Source organism: Sus scrofa, chromosome 2 (genome assembly GCF_054392235.1).
Source record: "Sus scrofa isolate SSC_HxYL_T2T_F1_AM1 chromosome 2, Sscrofa_HxYL_maternal_Yorkshire_Landrace_v2.0, whole genome shotgun sequence".
In the NCBI taxonomy this organism is placed as follows: domain Eukaryota; kingdom Metazoa; phylum Chordata; class Mammalia; order Artiodactyla; family Suidae; genus Sus; species Sus scrofa.
This window is the reverse complement of record NC_139384.1, coordinates 86,057,002-86,073,019: the sequence shown is the minus strand read 5'-3', so window position 1 is coordinate 86,073,019 and position 16,018 is coordinate 86,057,002. Positions and strand designations below refer to the sequence as shown.

The following is a 16,018-nucleotide window of genomic DNA, read 5'->3' as shown; positions in this document are numbered from 1 at the left end:
AAATCAACTAGACTTCAATAAAAGAACCTTAAGAACAACAAAAAAACCCAAGCATTGGAGCTGCATGTCTAGGGAACTCCCACTGTGCGGCACTGGGTTCAGGATCTGGTGTTGTCTCTGTGAAGACAAGGTTTCCATCCCCCGCCCAGCACAGAGTTAAGGATCCAGCATTGCCGCAGCTTCAGTTCAGATTAGATCCCTGGCCTGGGAACTTCCACATGCCATGGGTGAGGCCAAAAAAAAAAAAAAAAGAACTATATGTCTGACTATATTTCAGTATATAAGAATTTGTTCTATATTCTGAATTTTCTGAAAGTAAATTAAATAAACACTTTGGAAGAGAGCTCAGCTGTCGTTACTATACACACACTGTAGATCATAAATGGGATTTCCCTGTAACTGTTTCTACCTGAATTTTGTTTCAAACACTTACTAAGTCAAATTATATTGTTGGGGAGTTTCCATCATGGTACAGGGGAAACAAATCCCACTAGTATCCATGAGGATACAGGTTCAAGCCCTGGCCTCGCTCAGTGGGTCAGGGATCCGGTGTTGCCACGAGCTGTGGCATGGGTTTCGGACTCGGCTCACATCCAGAGTTGCTGTGGCTGTGGCGTAGGATGGCAGCTGTAGCTCCGATGTGACCCCTAGCCTGGGAACTTCCACATGCCACAAGTGCGGCCCAAAAAGGTGAGCAACAACAACAAAAAACCCCACACACAAAATTACGTTGTTGAATAAACAAATCTGGAGCTAGGATTTTTTTTTTTTAATTTCACAACCTACTAGGATTCTATCCTGGGACACTACTGCTTTCTCTTTTGAGTGTAACTCACCTCAGATGCCTGCCCTGGTTTCTCTGAGCTCCAGTACTGTGATCTTCCCCACACTCTCCTAGAATGTCAGCACAAGAATTATATTTTGTGAATTTTGCTATTTTCTGTTTGTGACAGATTTTTTCCTCAGATGTATCCTGCTGAGCAACTGACTCGCTGGCTTTAGACAATGTCTCATAATCTGAAAGAAAAGAAAAATGAATACATGCATTTAGGAATAAGGCTCTGTGAGCAAAGACAGACTCTGAGGACGTCAGCACTTTTACGACCTCAGTGCGGCCAGGCACAAAGGGTCAAGAATGGCAGACAGTTCACGAAAGACCGTCATGAGGCTTCAAACCATAAACCTCTCTCTCTGTGAACCGAAAGGACCCACGAAGCCTGTACCCACACTAATGACAATAAAGGAGCATCCAGTCTGTTAAGCCAAGACAAAAAAAAAGTCACTGCTAACACACGGATTTCCACTGTCCTGAAAACATTATCAGATTCTAGGCTGTGGCCGCGGCTGTCTCATTTACCAGTGTATCTACCGCTTTTCCCATGTTTCAAGTCTGGCAACAGCGCTGATGAGAAATGCCTGTTCCCTGAAGGACGAAGTGCACGGGCGAAGCTCTCCTCACCCACAGAGGCCAGGTTCCTGCAGGTCTCCAGCATCACGTCTCTGTAGAGCCTCCTCTGAGCAGGGTCCAGCAAAGCCCACTCCTCCAGGGTGAAGTTCACAGCCACGTCTTCAAAGACCACAGAGCCCTAAAACACTCAAATTTGTGCAGGAAGATGGGTGAGTCTGTCAGCACTGGGAGGCTGGATTCAAGTCCCGGGAAGTCCAGACAGGGTCCTGTGGGCCCCAGACACCTGCTCAGATTCTTCACAACTCACTCCCTATTTCACAGCACCCCCAACAATCTGAACTTAACTCATTTATCCTGTCTCCTTTTGCCTTACTCCTTTCTACCTGTAGGGCCCAGAAAGAGGGGATACATACGAAATAAACACTTCCATCTGAAAAATGTGCAGCGAAAGGGCAACTGAGCAGGCCTCAGTGGGCCAAACCCTGAACTTCAGGACTAACCCTTGACCAGCTCCTGGGAGAAAGCGTGTAAGGCCCTGGAATACATTGCCTGATAAGAACATCTGTGTGCCTGGGGTCTTGGGCCATGCCAGAGTTTATGCCGACGACATGACTTATGATGTATGCCTGGTTTTTGCCATCCTAGGTTTTGGGGGAACATGGTATCAAACTTCTAGAGAAGCCGGACACTGACAGCTAAGGTCAGTGCATGGGCACCCCAATGCCTATGTGACCAACAATCAATAAAAACCCTAGATTGGCAGTTCTAGGGCTTGGGTGTGCTCCCCTGCTTAGTATATTTCATACATGTAGCAAATTAAACTCTGCACATGCAGTGCAACTTGCACTGAGAGGATAACAAAGTTTGAGTCTACCTCTCCTTCACAATTTCTTATTTTGTGGCCTCACCCACAGCACATGAAAGTTCCTGGCCCAGAGATCCAATGTGAGCCACAGCCACCACCCAAGCCATAGCTGTGGCAAAGCCAGATCCTTTAACCCACCACACCAGGCCAGGATTGAACTTGTACCTCCACAGCAACCTGTGTTTCTGTAGCCAGGTTCTTGAGCCACTGCGCTACAGCAGAGACTCCTCTCCTTCACTAATTTTAATATCTGTCCTTTTCATAGGAGTTCCCTTGTGGTACAGCAGGTTAAGGATCTGATGTTGTCACTGCAGTGGCTTGGGTCACTGCTATGGTGCAAGTTTAATCCTTAGCCCGGGAACTTCCACATGCCACAGGTGGGGCCAAAAATCAAAAAAGGAAAAAAAAAAAAAATCCTGGAGTTCCTGCTGTGGCTCAGGTCAAGGATCTGGCATTGTCTCTGCGGTGACTTGAGTTGCTGCTGAGGCTCAGGTTTGATCCCTAGCCTGGCTTATGGGTTAAGGATCATGGCATTGCCACAGCTGCAGTGTAGGTCACATCTATGGTTTGGATTCGATCCCTGGCCAGGGGAACTTCCATCTGCTATGGGTGAGGCAAAAAAAAAAAAAAAGCCGTGTCCCTGTAATAAACTGTGTATAATCACTATTCTGAAGTGGTTCCCCCTGAGAGCTCTGTGGTGAATCCTTACACCTGGGGCTGGTCCTGGACACCCTGACACAGAGGACCATCAATTCCTTGCAATAAGAAGCAGTTCACTAGAGCCAGTTGAAACTGGCAGAGGAAAGAATCACCGAACTTGAACACTGACAGATGATATGAATCAAGGTGAAAGAGCCTCAGAGAAATGTGGGGCTGCATTTAGTGCACCAACATCTGACAGCAGCACAAAGACAGGAAAGAGGCCATGGGACAAACAATCAAGGCAGCACTGGCTGAAAGCATGCTAAACTTACTGAAAATCACCAAACTACGCAGACAGATGTCAAAGCGAGGCACGATCAAAGTCAAAGGCAAGGAGAAAAGCTTGAAAGCAGCAAGGAAAACACCTTGTCACCTAAAAAGGAACCACAGTAAGACCACGAGCTGATTTCTCAGCAGAAACCATGGAGGTCGAGGTATGGGATAACACAGACAAAATGCTGAGAAAAGGAAAACTATCAATGAGGGATGCACATCCGGAACGTGATCTTTCAGAAATGACAGTGAAATGAACACACTCCCAAGTAAAAACTAAGAGGAGTTCCTGCTGTGGCGCAATGGGATCAGTGGGGTCTCTGGAGCGCTGGGATGCTGGTTCCATCCTTAGCCCCTCACAGTGAGCAGGTGGTACCTGTGGCTCGGATCTGATCCCTGGTCCAAGAACTGTATATGCCATCCCATCAAAAAAGAAAAATAAGAATATTTTGGGAGGGAGGTGGTCAAGGGAAGTGCCTTATAAATACTAAGGCAATTCTTCAAACTGAAAGCAACTGTCCCAGATGGTAATTCAAATCCACATGAAAAAAAAAAAGCATACCGGTAAAAGTGTTTATATAAATACATATCCTCTATGATTTAAAAGGCAGTTGTGTAGCAGCTGCCCAGCTAGCTCAGTCGGTAAAGCATGAGACTCTTAAAAGGCAATTGTGGGAGTTCCCATTGTGGCTCTACAATAACTAACCCGACTAGTATCCACAAGGATGTGGGTTTGATCCCTGGCCTGACTCAGGGGGTTAAGGATCTGGCACCATGAGCTGTGGTGTAGGTCACAGGTGTGGCTCCGATCTGCTGTGGCTATGGTCCACCCCTAGCCTGGGATCTACCATATGCTGCAGGTGAGGCCCTAAAAAGAAAAAAAATTTTTTTTAATTAAAAATGAGGAGTTGGAGTTCCCATGGTGGCGCAGTGGTTAACCGACTAGGAACCATGAGGTTGCGGGTTCGGTCCCTGCCCTTGCTCAGTGGGTTAACGATCCAGCGTTGCCCTGAGCTGTGGTGTAGGTTGCAGACGCGGCTCAGATCCCACGTTGCTGTGGCTCTGGCGTAGGCCGGAGGCTACAGCTCCGATTCGACCCTTAGCCTGGGAACCTCCATATGCCGCGGGAGCGGCCCTAGAAAATGGCAAAAAGACAAGAAAAAAAAAAAAAAAGTTCCCGTCGTGGCTCAATGGTTAACGAATCCGAGTAGGAACCATGAGGTTGCGGGTTCGACCTCTGGCCTCGCTCAGTGGATTAAGGATCCGGTGTTGCTGTGAGCTGTGATGTAGGTCACAGATGCACTCAAATCCCACACTGCTGTGGCTGTGGTATAAGCTGGTGGCTTAGCTCCCCGATGCGACCCCTAGCCTGGGAACCTCCATGTGCCACGTGGGTGCAGCCCTAAAAAAAAAAAAGAAAGAATGAAAGAAAATATTGCCAAAGCTAAACGACTAAACAGGATTAGAGGCCCAGAATTAAACCCACACACCTAGGGTCAATTAATCTATGACAAAGGAGGCAAGAATATACAATGAAGAAAAGACAGTCCTTTCAATAAGTGGTGCTGGAAAAACTGGACAGCTACATGTAAAAGAATGAAATTAGAACACTCCTTAATACCATATATAAAAATAAACTCAAAATGGATTAAAGACCTAAATATAAGACTGGATACTATAAAACTCTTAGAGGAAAACATAGGCCAAACACTCTCTGAACATAAACCACAGCAATATCTTCTCAGATCCACCTCTTAGAGTAATGACAATAAAAACAGATATAAACAAATGTGACCCAGCTAAACACTTTTTTTTTTAAGTTTTTGCACAGCAGAGGAAACCGTAAACAAAATGAAAAAACAACCCACAGAATGGGAGAAAATATTTGCAAATGAAGCAACTGACAAGGAATTATTCTCCAACATATATAAATACCTCCTAGAGCTCATTATCAAAAAACCAAATGACCCCATTGAAAAATGGGCATAAGATCTAAATAGACAGTTTTCCAAAAATGACATACAGATGGCCAAAAAAGCACATGAAAAGATGCTCAACATCACTAATTATTAGAGAAATGCAACTCAAAACCACTATGAGGTACCACCTTACACCAGCCAGAATGGCCATCATCAAAAAGTCTACAAACAGGAGTTCCCGTCGTGGCGCAGTGGTTAATGAATCCGACTAGGAACCATGAGGTTGCGGGTTCGGTCCCTGCCCTTGCTCAGTGGGTTAACCATCCGGCGTTGCCGTGAGCTGTGGTGTAGGTTGCAGACGCGGCTCAGATCCCTAGTTGCTGTGGCTCTGGCGTAGGCCAGGGGCTACAGCTCCGATTCGACCCCTAGCCTGGGAACCTCCACATGCCTCGGGAGTGGCCCAAAGAAATAGCAAAAAGACAAAAAAAAAGTCTACAAACAATAAGACCTGGAGAGGGTGTGGAGAAAAAGGAACCCTATTACACTGTTGGTGGGATTGTAAATTGGTGCGACCACTATGAAAAACAGTTTGGAGAGTCCTCAAAAACCTAAAAATAGAATTACCATATGATCAGCAATTCCACTTCTGGGCATCTATCTGGAGAAAACCATGACTTGAAAAGATACATGTACCCCAAGGTTCATTGCAGCCCTGTATACAACAGCCAAGACACAGAAGCAACTTAAATGTCCATTGACAGAGGAGTGGATAAAGAAGATGTGGTACATACACACAATGGAATATTACTCAGCCATAAAAAGGAATGACAAAATGGCATTTGCAGCAACATGGATGGACCCCGGAAATTACCACACTAGGTGAAGTGAGTCAGACAGTGCTACACACTTATATGTGGAAATTTTAAAAAGGACACAACGAACTTATTTGCACAACTGAAACCGACTCACAGACTTTGAGAAATTTATGGTTACCAAAGGAGACAGGTGGAGGTGGGGAGGGATGGGCTGGGGGTTTGGGATAGAAATGTTCTAAAATTAGGTACAAGTAATATAATAAAATTCATTTAATTTTTAAAAAATGATAAAATAATAATAAAGTAAAAAAGACTGAAGGGATGAAGAGGCTCTGCAACCAGAGGAAAATCGTTTGGAAAATAATGCAGCTTTGGAAGGACCCACTAAGCTTTCTTTTCTGGATCTAGTGACAGTATTATTTAGTAAATGAAGACTGAGCACATGGAAGAATCATGTTAGTTCTCATGTGTACTGTAGCAACCTTTAGAGTTCAGTGTGGAAGTCTGTTAACAGTTACTGTAAATTGGCATTTATGCTACAAATTCTTTTTTAGTCATTTGTCTTTTTGCAGCACAAGTACTAAAATGAAAACATCCTGTGGAGCAAAGTGAGTTTTGATTATGAACTCTATTCAAATAATGGCTTAAAAGAGGTCCTGTTCTGGACAAAGGAAGTTAATCATGTAAAAATCAGAACTGTCCTAAGGTGAAAAGCGTGTTTTGGCTTAAAAGAGATACATGTTTTTTGGGGGGGGCGGGGGGCAAATCTGTGGCATATGGAGGTCCCCAGGCTAGGGGTCAAAATCAGAGCTGTAGCTGCCAGCCTACACCACAGCCACAGCAATGCCAGATCTGAGCCACATCTGTGATGTACACCACAGCTCATGGTAACACTGGATCCCCAACCTACTAAGTGAGGCCATGGATTGAAACTACATCCTCATGGATACTAGTCGGATTCATTTCTGCTGCACCACAACAGGAACTCTGCCCTATACTTTTTGATCGAACAGGTTCATGGTGAAAATTAAAATTTCAAATTTCTTTTAAGGAACTTTTTTTTTTTTTTTTTTTGTCTTTTTGCTATTTCTTGGGCCGCTCCCGCGGCATATGGAGGTTCCCAGGCTAGGGGTCGAATCGGAGCTGTAGCCACCAGCCTACGCCAGAGCCACAGCAACGCGGGACCCCAGCCGAGTCTGCAACCTACACCACAGCTCACGGCAACGCCGGATGGTTAACCCACTGAGCAAGGGCAGGGACCGAACCCGAAACCTCATGGTTCCTAGTCGGATTCGTTAACCACTGCGCCACGACGGGAACTCCAGGAACTTTTAAAGAATAACCATTAAGTCATATTTCACAAGTGGTAAAGAAAGCCTTATTTACTGGAAAAATTTTGTTTGGCATAGTAGTAACTGGGTAAAAAAGGTGTAATATGTCAAAATGAGAAATAAAAAGCTAAAGGCTATTTAGCTAAATAGTATAACTGGAAATTTTTTACTCTTTAGCATGGCTTTTATAAATGCATGGTTAATAATTTTATTTGCTGTTGGTAATTAATAGCTCATTAATGTTTTCCCCACCTCTGATAATGAATTTTAAATTACAAAAAATTGTCCAATAGCTTCAATTTAAAAAGAAACTAGATGTTGAAATAAATATATTTTTATAAAAAAATAAAAAGACGTGGTACATATACAGAATGGAATACTACTCAGCCATAAAAAAGAATGAAATAATGCTATTTGCAGCAACATGGATACAACTAAAGATTCTCATACTAAGTGAAGCAAGTCAGAAGTACAAATACCATATGGTATCACTTATATGTGGAATCTAAAATGTGGCCCAAATGGATCAATCTGCAGAACAAAAACAGACTCACAAACATGGAGAACAGACTGGTGATTGCCAAGGGGAAGGAGAAGGGACTGGGAGTTTGGGGTTAGTTGATGTAAACTATTACATTTAGAATGGATAAGCAATGAGGTCCAACTGTATGGCATAGGGAACTACATCCAACCTTTTGGGATAGAACATGATGGAAGATAATATGAGAAAAAGAATGTATATAGAAGTATGACTGGGTCACCTTGCTATACAGCAGAAATTCACAATATTGTAAATCAACTATATTTTAATTTTTAAAAATTTTTTGAATAAAAACTTCCAATGGGAATTACCCCCTGTGGTGCAATGGGTTAAGAATCCAACAGCAGGGAGTTCCCGTCGTGGTGCAGCGGTTAACGAATCCAACTAGGAACCATGAGGTTGCGGGTTCGGTCCCTTCCCTTGCTCAGTGGGCTAACGATCCGGCGTTGCCGTGAGCTGTGGTGTAGGTTGCAGACGCGGCTCGGATCCCGCGTTGCTGTGGCTCTGGCGTAGGCCGGTGGCTACAGCTCCGATTCAACCCCTAGCCTGGGAACCTCCATATGCCGCGGGAGCGGCCCAAGAAATAGCAACAACAACAAAAAAAAAAAAAAAAAAAAAAAAAAAAAGAATCCAACAGCAGTGGCTCTGTCACTGCAAAGACACAGTGGGTCTCCGGTCCCAGCCCAGCACAGTGGGTTAAAGGTTCTAGCATTGCCATAGCTACAGCTCATATTCAACCCCTGGCCTGGGAACTCCCATATGCCACGGGTGCAGCCATAAAACATAAAAAATAAATAAATAAGGGAGTTCCCTTCATGGCTCAGTGGTTAATGAACCTGACTAGGATCCATGAAGATGCGGGTTTGATCCCTGGCCTCACTCAGTGGGTTAAGGATCACGTGTTGCTGTGAGCCTACCATGAAGGTTGCAGACTCAGGCTTGGATCCTGAGTTGCTGTGGCTGTGGTGTAGGCCAGCAGCTGTAGCTCCAATTGGACCCCTAGCCTGGGAACTTCCACATGCCATAGGTACAGCCAAAGAAAGAAAAGAAAAGAGAAAGAGAAAGAGGAGTTTGGACCTCCCCTCGTGGATCAGCAGGTTAAGGACCCAACATAGTCTCAGTGAGGATGGGTTCAATCCCTGGCCTTGCTCAATGGGTTAAGAAACCCACATTACCACAGCTGTGGCATAAGCCTCAGCTGCAGCTCCGATTCAACCCCTGGCTTGAGAACTTCCATATGCCACAGATGCAGCTGTGAAAAGGAAAAAAAAATTATAAACTTCCAACAAACTGAAGTCCAGGCCCAGATGTCTTCACAAATGAATTCTATCAAACATTTATAGAAGAATTTAACACCTATCCTTCTGAAACTTCCCAAACTCCTCTTTCTTTCAGAGGAAGGAATATTCCCAAACTCATTCAATGAGACCACCATCACCCTGATACCAAAACCAGACAAAGATACCACAAAAAAAGAAAATCACAGGCCAATATAACTGATGAACATAGATGTAAAAATCCTCAACAAAATACTAGCAAACCAAATCCAGCAATACAGTAAAAGGATCATACACCATGACCAAGTGGGATTTATCCCAGGGATACAAATATCTGCAAATCAATCAGTGTGATACACATTAACAAACTGAGGAGTAAAAACCATATGCTGGAGTTCCCGTCGTGGCGCAGTGGTTAACGAATCGGACTAGGAACCATGAGGTTGCGGGTTCGGTCCCTGCCCTTGCTCAGTGGGTTAACGATCCGGCGTTGCCGTGAGCTGTGGTGTAGGTTGCAGACGCGGCTCGGATCCCGCGTTGCTGTGGCTCTGGCGTAGGCTGGCAGCTACAGCTCCGATTGGACCCCTAGCCTGGGAATCTCCATATACCACGGGAGTGGCCCAAAGAAACAGCAAAAAGACAAAAAAAAAACAAAAAAAAAAAAAACCATGTGCTCATCTCAATAAACTGAGAAAAAGCTTTTGACAAAATCCAACACCCATTATGATAAAAACCCACCAGAAAGTGCACATAGAGGGAACCTACCTCAACATAATAAGGCCATGTATGACAAACCCACAGCTAATGGTGAAAAGCTAAAAGACTTTTTTCGCTAAGATCAGGAATAAGACAAGTGTGTCCATTCTCGCCACTTTTATTCAACATAATTTTGGAAGTCCTAGCCATGGCAAACAGAGAGGAAAAGAATAAAGGGAATCCAAATTGGAAAAGAAGAAGTAAAATTATCACTGTTTGCAGACAATGTAATACTGTACATAGAAAGTACTAAAGACCCTACCAGAAAACTGTTGAAGCTCATAAATGAATTCAGAAAATTTGCAGGATATAAAATTAATACACAGAAATCAATTGCATTTCTATATACTAATAAGGAAAGATCAGAAAGAGAAATTAGGGGAGTTCCCAAGGTGGCGCAGGGGAAACGAATCAGACTAGTATCCATGAGGATTTGGGTTCAATCTGTGGCTTCGCTCAGTGGGTCAGGGATCCAGTGTTGCTGGAGCTTGTGGTGTAGGTCTAGATGTGGCTCAGATCCTGCATTGCTGCACCTTTGGTGTAGGCTGGCGGCTGTAGCTCCAACTTGACCTCTAGCCTGGGAACCTCCATATGCTGTGGGTGAGGCCCTAAAAAGGAAAATTAATTAATTAATAATTAAATTAGGAAAACAATCCCATTTATCATTGCATCAAAAAGAATAAAATACCTAGGAATAAACCTACCTAAAGAGACAAAAGACCTGTACTCTGAAAACATAAGATGCTAATGAAAAAAATCAAAGATGACACAGACAGAAACATATACCATGCTCTTGGATTGGAAGAATTGATACTGTCAAAATGACTATATGACCCAAGGAAATCTACAGATTCAATGCAATCCGTAACAAATTACCAATGACATTTTTCACAGAATTAGAACAAAATATTTTCAAGTTTGTTTGGAAGCAAAAAAGACCCCCAAGAGCCAAAGCAATCCTGAGAAAGAGAAATGGAGCTGGAGGAATCAGGCTTCCTGGCTTCAGACTAAACTACAAAGCTACAGTCATCAAAACAGTATGGCACTGGGACACACACAGAAATATCAATGGAACAGGATAGAAAGCCCAGAATTAAGCCCACACACCTACGGTCAATTAATCTACGACAAAGGAGGCAAGAATATGCAATGGAGAAAAGACAGTCCCTTCAATGATTGGTGCTAGGAAGACTGGACAGCTGCATGTAAAAGAATCTAATTAGAACACACCCTAATACCATCCACAGTGGGAACCTGCTTATAGCACAAGCAACTCCAGCCAATATTCTGTGATAGTGTAATGGGGAGGAGAAAGGGCCCTCCCAGAACAAAGGGAAGGCAACATGCAACATCAGCTCCTGGCCAGCACAGTTTTGTAACAATGTAACATAACCTGAATCCATGGGCACAAGCATATCTATAACTGTCCCCTCAGAAATTACAGAATGTGTGTTACCTTATAAGGGGGACAAAGGGACCAGAATGTAAAAGAAAAAATAACAGAGGGTATATAAGACAGCGCCCCTCTGCATTCGGGGCTCAGCCTTTGGATATGAATCCGCTGAGCCATTGCTGGCAGGAATAAACACTGCGTCCTGGCCTCGGTATCCTGTCTCCCTGTATGTAAGTCCTGCAACAATAGTTTATTTGGGAAAAATAATCTGAAAAAGAATGAATATGTGTGTGTGTATATATATATATGTGTGTGTGTGTGTGTGAATCACTTTGTTGTACAGCAGAAATTATCACAATATTGTAAATCAACTATACATCATTAAAACTTTTTAAAAATGGGGAAAAAAATTTTGCAAGAGGTTGTAATTATAGCTCCAGGATCTACTAGTGGAACTTGTCTGGATCTCAGAGAAAGGAGTTCCACCCAGCAGATGCTGGTGTTGTTAGGAAATCAGATACAAGGGAAGTTCGGAGCTCAGTGGTTCATCAGCAGCCAGGTTCCTGCCCCACCTTAAACAAGAGATAAGTGGCCTCTTGTTCCAAAGCAGCTACACTCTGCCACTGGTCAGGATCCACGTGGCTCAGCTCCACAGAGGTCCCAGCAAGTCAAGGGCAAACCTGACTCTCCTTGGTGTGGCTCTCACTGTGTACAGCCTGGATGGCTGGGTTGCTCGGGGACTCTTGGAGCCTACAGATGTCCCTACAGTTAGCCCATTCAGGGTGCCCAGAACCTGTGGGCACCATGGATGGAGCCCCCACCAGGCACGGTCATGGACACTGCACGCCCCTCTCCATGGTGCAACTTGCTGACCTACTGATGGATCCACTCAGCCACCTGCACAGCCATGCTTATCACCATGCCCTGCCCCCGGCCTCCAGCACATCTGCTCAGAACCTCCCCACTCTTGGCCGCTCTGCCCTGCGTGGGTCTCCACCTGGGAAGCCCCCCACCCCCAAGCACACCAATGCCTCAGAGGGTGACATCACAACTTGAGCAAATTACGAGGGTAAGGATGCTTCCCACCCCTCTGGACAGTGGGGCATTCCCCTCCTGGGTCACCTTCACATCACGAAGGAAGAGACAAATCTGATGGTCAACCTCAAGGTCCAGCTGCACTAATGCCACCAGCTGATGGATGCTGAGGGCCCTAAAGAGGACTGTTTTTCTGAAATAGTTGCTTGCCTCTGAAAATATTTAGTAAGTTCCCTCCAACTGCATGGCCCCAGTAAGGTCACTGCACCTTCACAGCAAGCCAAGCCTTGTACGTGTTCTAACCCCCAGCAGCCATGGGGAGGGTGGGGGAGGCACTTCCCTGCAACACCCCCAGCTTGGCCTGGAGATCCTAGGGTCAGGGACCTCTTGTTGCCATGTTCACCAAGTGACCTGTAGGTTATTTATGGCCTGATGCACCCACAGAGATCTGACTCCCTGTCATCACGGCTGCCACCAGCACCTGTCTTGCACTCAAAATCGCCACCTTCCTTCCCCCCATCTGCTACACAAGCCCCTCCTCATTGTACTGTGACCCCTACCACACGTTGACCAAGTGGGCCACACCTGGCATGACAAATATATTTGTGCAAACCTCCGACATTAGCCCTGGACTTGCAAGAGAAAGGATGTTGGGTCTGTCTCCCCGAGGGACACACATACATCCCCAGGCGTGACCCCGCAGCTCTTCACAATGACTACAGGCTAACTCCCCACACCTGTGGCACATGGACGTTCATGGGCCAGGAAGGGACTCTGAGCCACAGCTGCTACTTACACCACAGGGGCAGCAACCCAGATCCTTAACCCACTGCAGGAACTTCCCCCCAAATATCTTGAGGCTCATGTGAGTTAAAGCAAACCCCTCAGCAGGACCCCAGACGGGTACCCTGAGGTAAGCATCAGATAATCAACCCTTTCCTCCAAGGTGGTACTTTTTTTTTTTGGCTGCACCTGTGGCATGTGGAAGTTCCCAGGCCAGGATTGGAACCTGAGCCACAGCGGTAACGATGTATCCTTAACCCACTGAGCCACCAGGGAACCCCTCCTCCATGGTAGTACTTTCTAAAGGCTACCAATTATCCTCAAGGACAGAGACTGCCTCACCCTGTAAACTCACTGCCCTCAAAGGATACATAACACTTTATTCAGATTCTACTGTGGACCTGGCTCCAGAGACCAGGAGCAAGTCCACAGCACCCTGCCCAGTCCACAGTGTATCCATGGAGAGAACCCCTAGGATTATAATCCTGTTACCTTTCATATCCCAGCACCCTTCACCCTCGTGGCACTTTTCCACCTCAGATGTCCTACTCACATACCAGGAGGACCTTTCTTATCTCTGTTGGGAATGGCCATCACTAGTGGACGGGCAGGCTTAGGAACAGGCACTAAGGCCACTGGGAAATAATCAGCCACCCTAAACAATGAAATGCAGACACTCTACCAAACACTGATTCTGACGCAGCAACAACAGGGCTCACTAGCACAAACGGTGAGGACTGACCAAGTGGAGTTGGGGAGTTCCCTGACAGCCAAGTAGTTAAGTGATCTGGCATTGTTACAGCATGGCTGGGGTCATGGGGTAGCACGAGTTCGTCCCTGGCCCAAGAACTTCACATGCTATGGGCCTGGCCAAAAGTAAAAATTTTAAAAAGTGGCGTTAGATATCCTATTGGCTGAACAGGGTGAAGTCTGTCCCTTGCCAACCTCCAGAAGGCATCTTAAACAGATCATGCATAATATAACTAAGATATTTAAAGAAACTCCACACTCCCAGAGGTCCTTGATTTGTTCTTGTGGCTCTCACCATCTCCTGGGGAACAATGGCTACAAAAAGATTTCAAATTGTATTGAATCTGTTCGTCATAGGCTTCACCATCATTGCCTTGGTTGAATGTGCTTGACTTTGTTTTTGTTTTTTAGGGCCACACTTGTGGCGGCATAGGGAGGTTCCCAGGCTAGGGGTCAAATTGGAGCTACAGCTGCTGGCCTACACCACAGCCACAGCAACGCAGGATCGAAGCTGCATCTGCAACATACATCACAGCTCAGTGCAACACCAGATGCTTAACCCACTGAGTGAGGCCAGGAATCGAGCTCAAAACCTCATGGTTCCTAATTGGATTTGTTAACCAATGAGCCACAAGGGCAACTCCTGAATGTGCTTTACAATGGCCTCATATCACGTCCTTGGACATAAATGCTACTTAAAGGATTGCTCTAGCTGACACTGAAGCATCACAGGACAGATTGTCAAGAGTTTAGCTCAGCTGCTCCATGGTACTGCTGCCCTGGTATCCATTCTGTTTGGCCAAGCAGCCTTCAGGGTCCTTGAGCTGACCCTGTCCATGCCTTAGACAGCAGCCACCAGAGTCCCAAGCAAACCTAAGTTTCTGATATGACTTCACCAGTGGCCCTTGTGATCAAGAACCTCCCCTGCTTCTCCTTGTGCATCCCTTAGATAAGACCCCCGTGGCGCCTACACAGGAACTGTCAGAGAGGATCAAGGAAAGAAGACCCAGTTATGGGTTGTCTACAAGAAACTCTTTATTTACCTATTTTTGGCTGCAGCCCACGGCATGCTAAAATTCTCAGGCCAGGGATTGGACTCAAGTCACAGCAGTGACAACACTAAATCCTTAACCATCATAGAGTTTCCATCAGGGAACTCCAGGAAATCCCCTTTAAATATAAAAGGAATTTAAATAAAAGGAAATGGATGGAGAAAGACATACCATGCTAACACCAATCCAAAGAAAACTGGAGTAGCTATATGTCACAAAGAGCAGATTCCAGAGGAAGGGAAATTATCAGGGATAAAGCCAGGCATTATATGACGATGAAGGCATCAGTCCTCCAAGAAGATGTAACAATCCTTCATATGTTTTTGCCTAACAACAAAGTCAACATACAAGACACAAAAAGTGATAAAACTGCAAGGAGAAATGAATGAATCCACTATTAAGGATATTTGAGGAGTTCCCATCGTTGTGGCACAGCAGAAGTGAATCTGACTAGGAACCATGAGGTTGTGGGTTCAATCCCTGGCTATGCTCAGTGGGTTAAGGATCAGACGTTGCCATGAGCTGTGGTGTAGGCTGCAGACGTGGCTAGGACTCTGAGTTGCTGTGGCTCTGGCTTGGGCTGGCGGCTACAGCTCCAACTCAACCCCTAGCCTAGGAACCTCCATATGCCGTGGATGCAGCCCTAGAAAGGACAAAAAGACAAAAAAAAGAAAAAAAAGATATTTGAGACTTCAACACATCTCTATCAGAAATGACAGATCCTATAGGCAAAAAAGTGAGTAAAGACCTAAATGAACACAACAGCTCCATCTATAGCTGAATATAATTCAAACTACAGACGGCTTCATCCAATGACAGCAGAATATATATTCCTCTCAAGTGTACATGGGAACTTCAGCAAAAAAGGCCGCCTCTTATGCCATAAAACAAACTCTAATAAATGTTTTTTTTTTTTCTTTTTAGAGCCACACCCACAGCATATGGAAGTTGCCAGGCTAGGGGTCAAATTGGAGCCACAGCAACTCGGAATCCAATCTGAGTCTGTGACCAACACCAAAGCTCACAGCAACGCTGGATCCTCAAACCACTGAAGGAGGCTAGGGATCAAACCTGCAATCTCGGGAGTTCCCGTTGTGGCTCAGTGGTTAACAAATCTG

The 16,018-nt window shown here is 45.2% G+C and overlaps 1 protein-coding gene and 1 long non-coding RNA gene across 38 annotated transcripts in view; one reads left to right on the top strand and one right to left on the bottom strand.

Moving 5' to 3' along the window:
• Positions 1–1,846, top strand: part of LOC146405539 (uncharacterized) — a 51,556-nt gene extending 49,710 nt beyond the window's left edge. For both annotated transcript variants that reach the window (XR_014837817.1, XR_014837818.1), the window contains 2 exons: positions 954–1,617; positions 1,798–1,846. This is a non-coding gene — a long non-coding RNA (uncharacterized LOC146405539). The remainder of the gene's footprint in view (positions 1–953; positions 1,618–1,797) is intronic.
• The window catches only part of LOC110259662 (zinc finger protein 77-like), a 62,368-nt gene that overhangs the window by 3,177 nt on the left and 43,173 nt on the right, over positions 1–16,018 (bottom strand). For 20 of the 36 annotated variants that reach the window (XR_014837814.1, XR_014837815.1, XM_085013359.1 and 17 more), the window contains 2 exons: positions 1,460–1,586; positions 837–1,017 (listed from right to left, as the gene is read on the bottom strand). Coding sequence is in view for 32 of the 36 variants with exons in the window: in XM_085013339.1 (XP_084869465.1) it covers positions 837–1,017; positions 1,460–1,586 (308 nt within the window). In the remaining 4 variants the exon portion in view is untranslated. Of the gene's footprint in view, positions 1–836; positions 1,018–1,357; positions 1,595–3,247; positions 3,349–16,018 lie in introns of those variants that run through there. The other 16 variants (XM_085013335.1, XM_085013333.1, XM_085013334.1 and 13 more) reach the window with 4 other exon arrangements.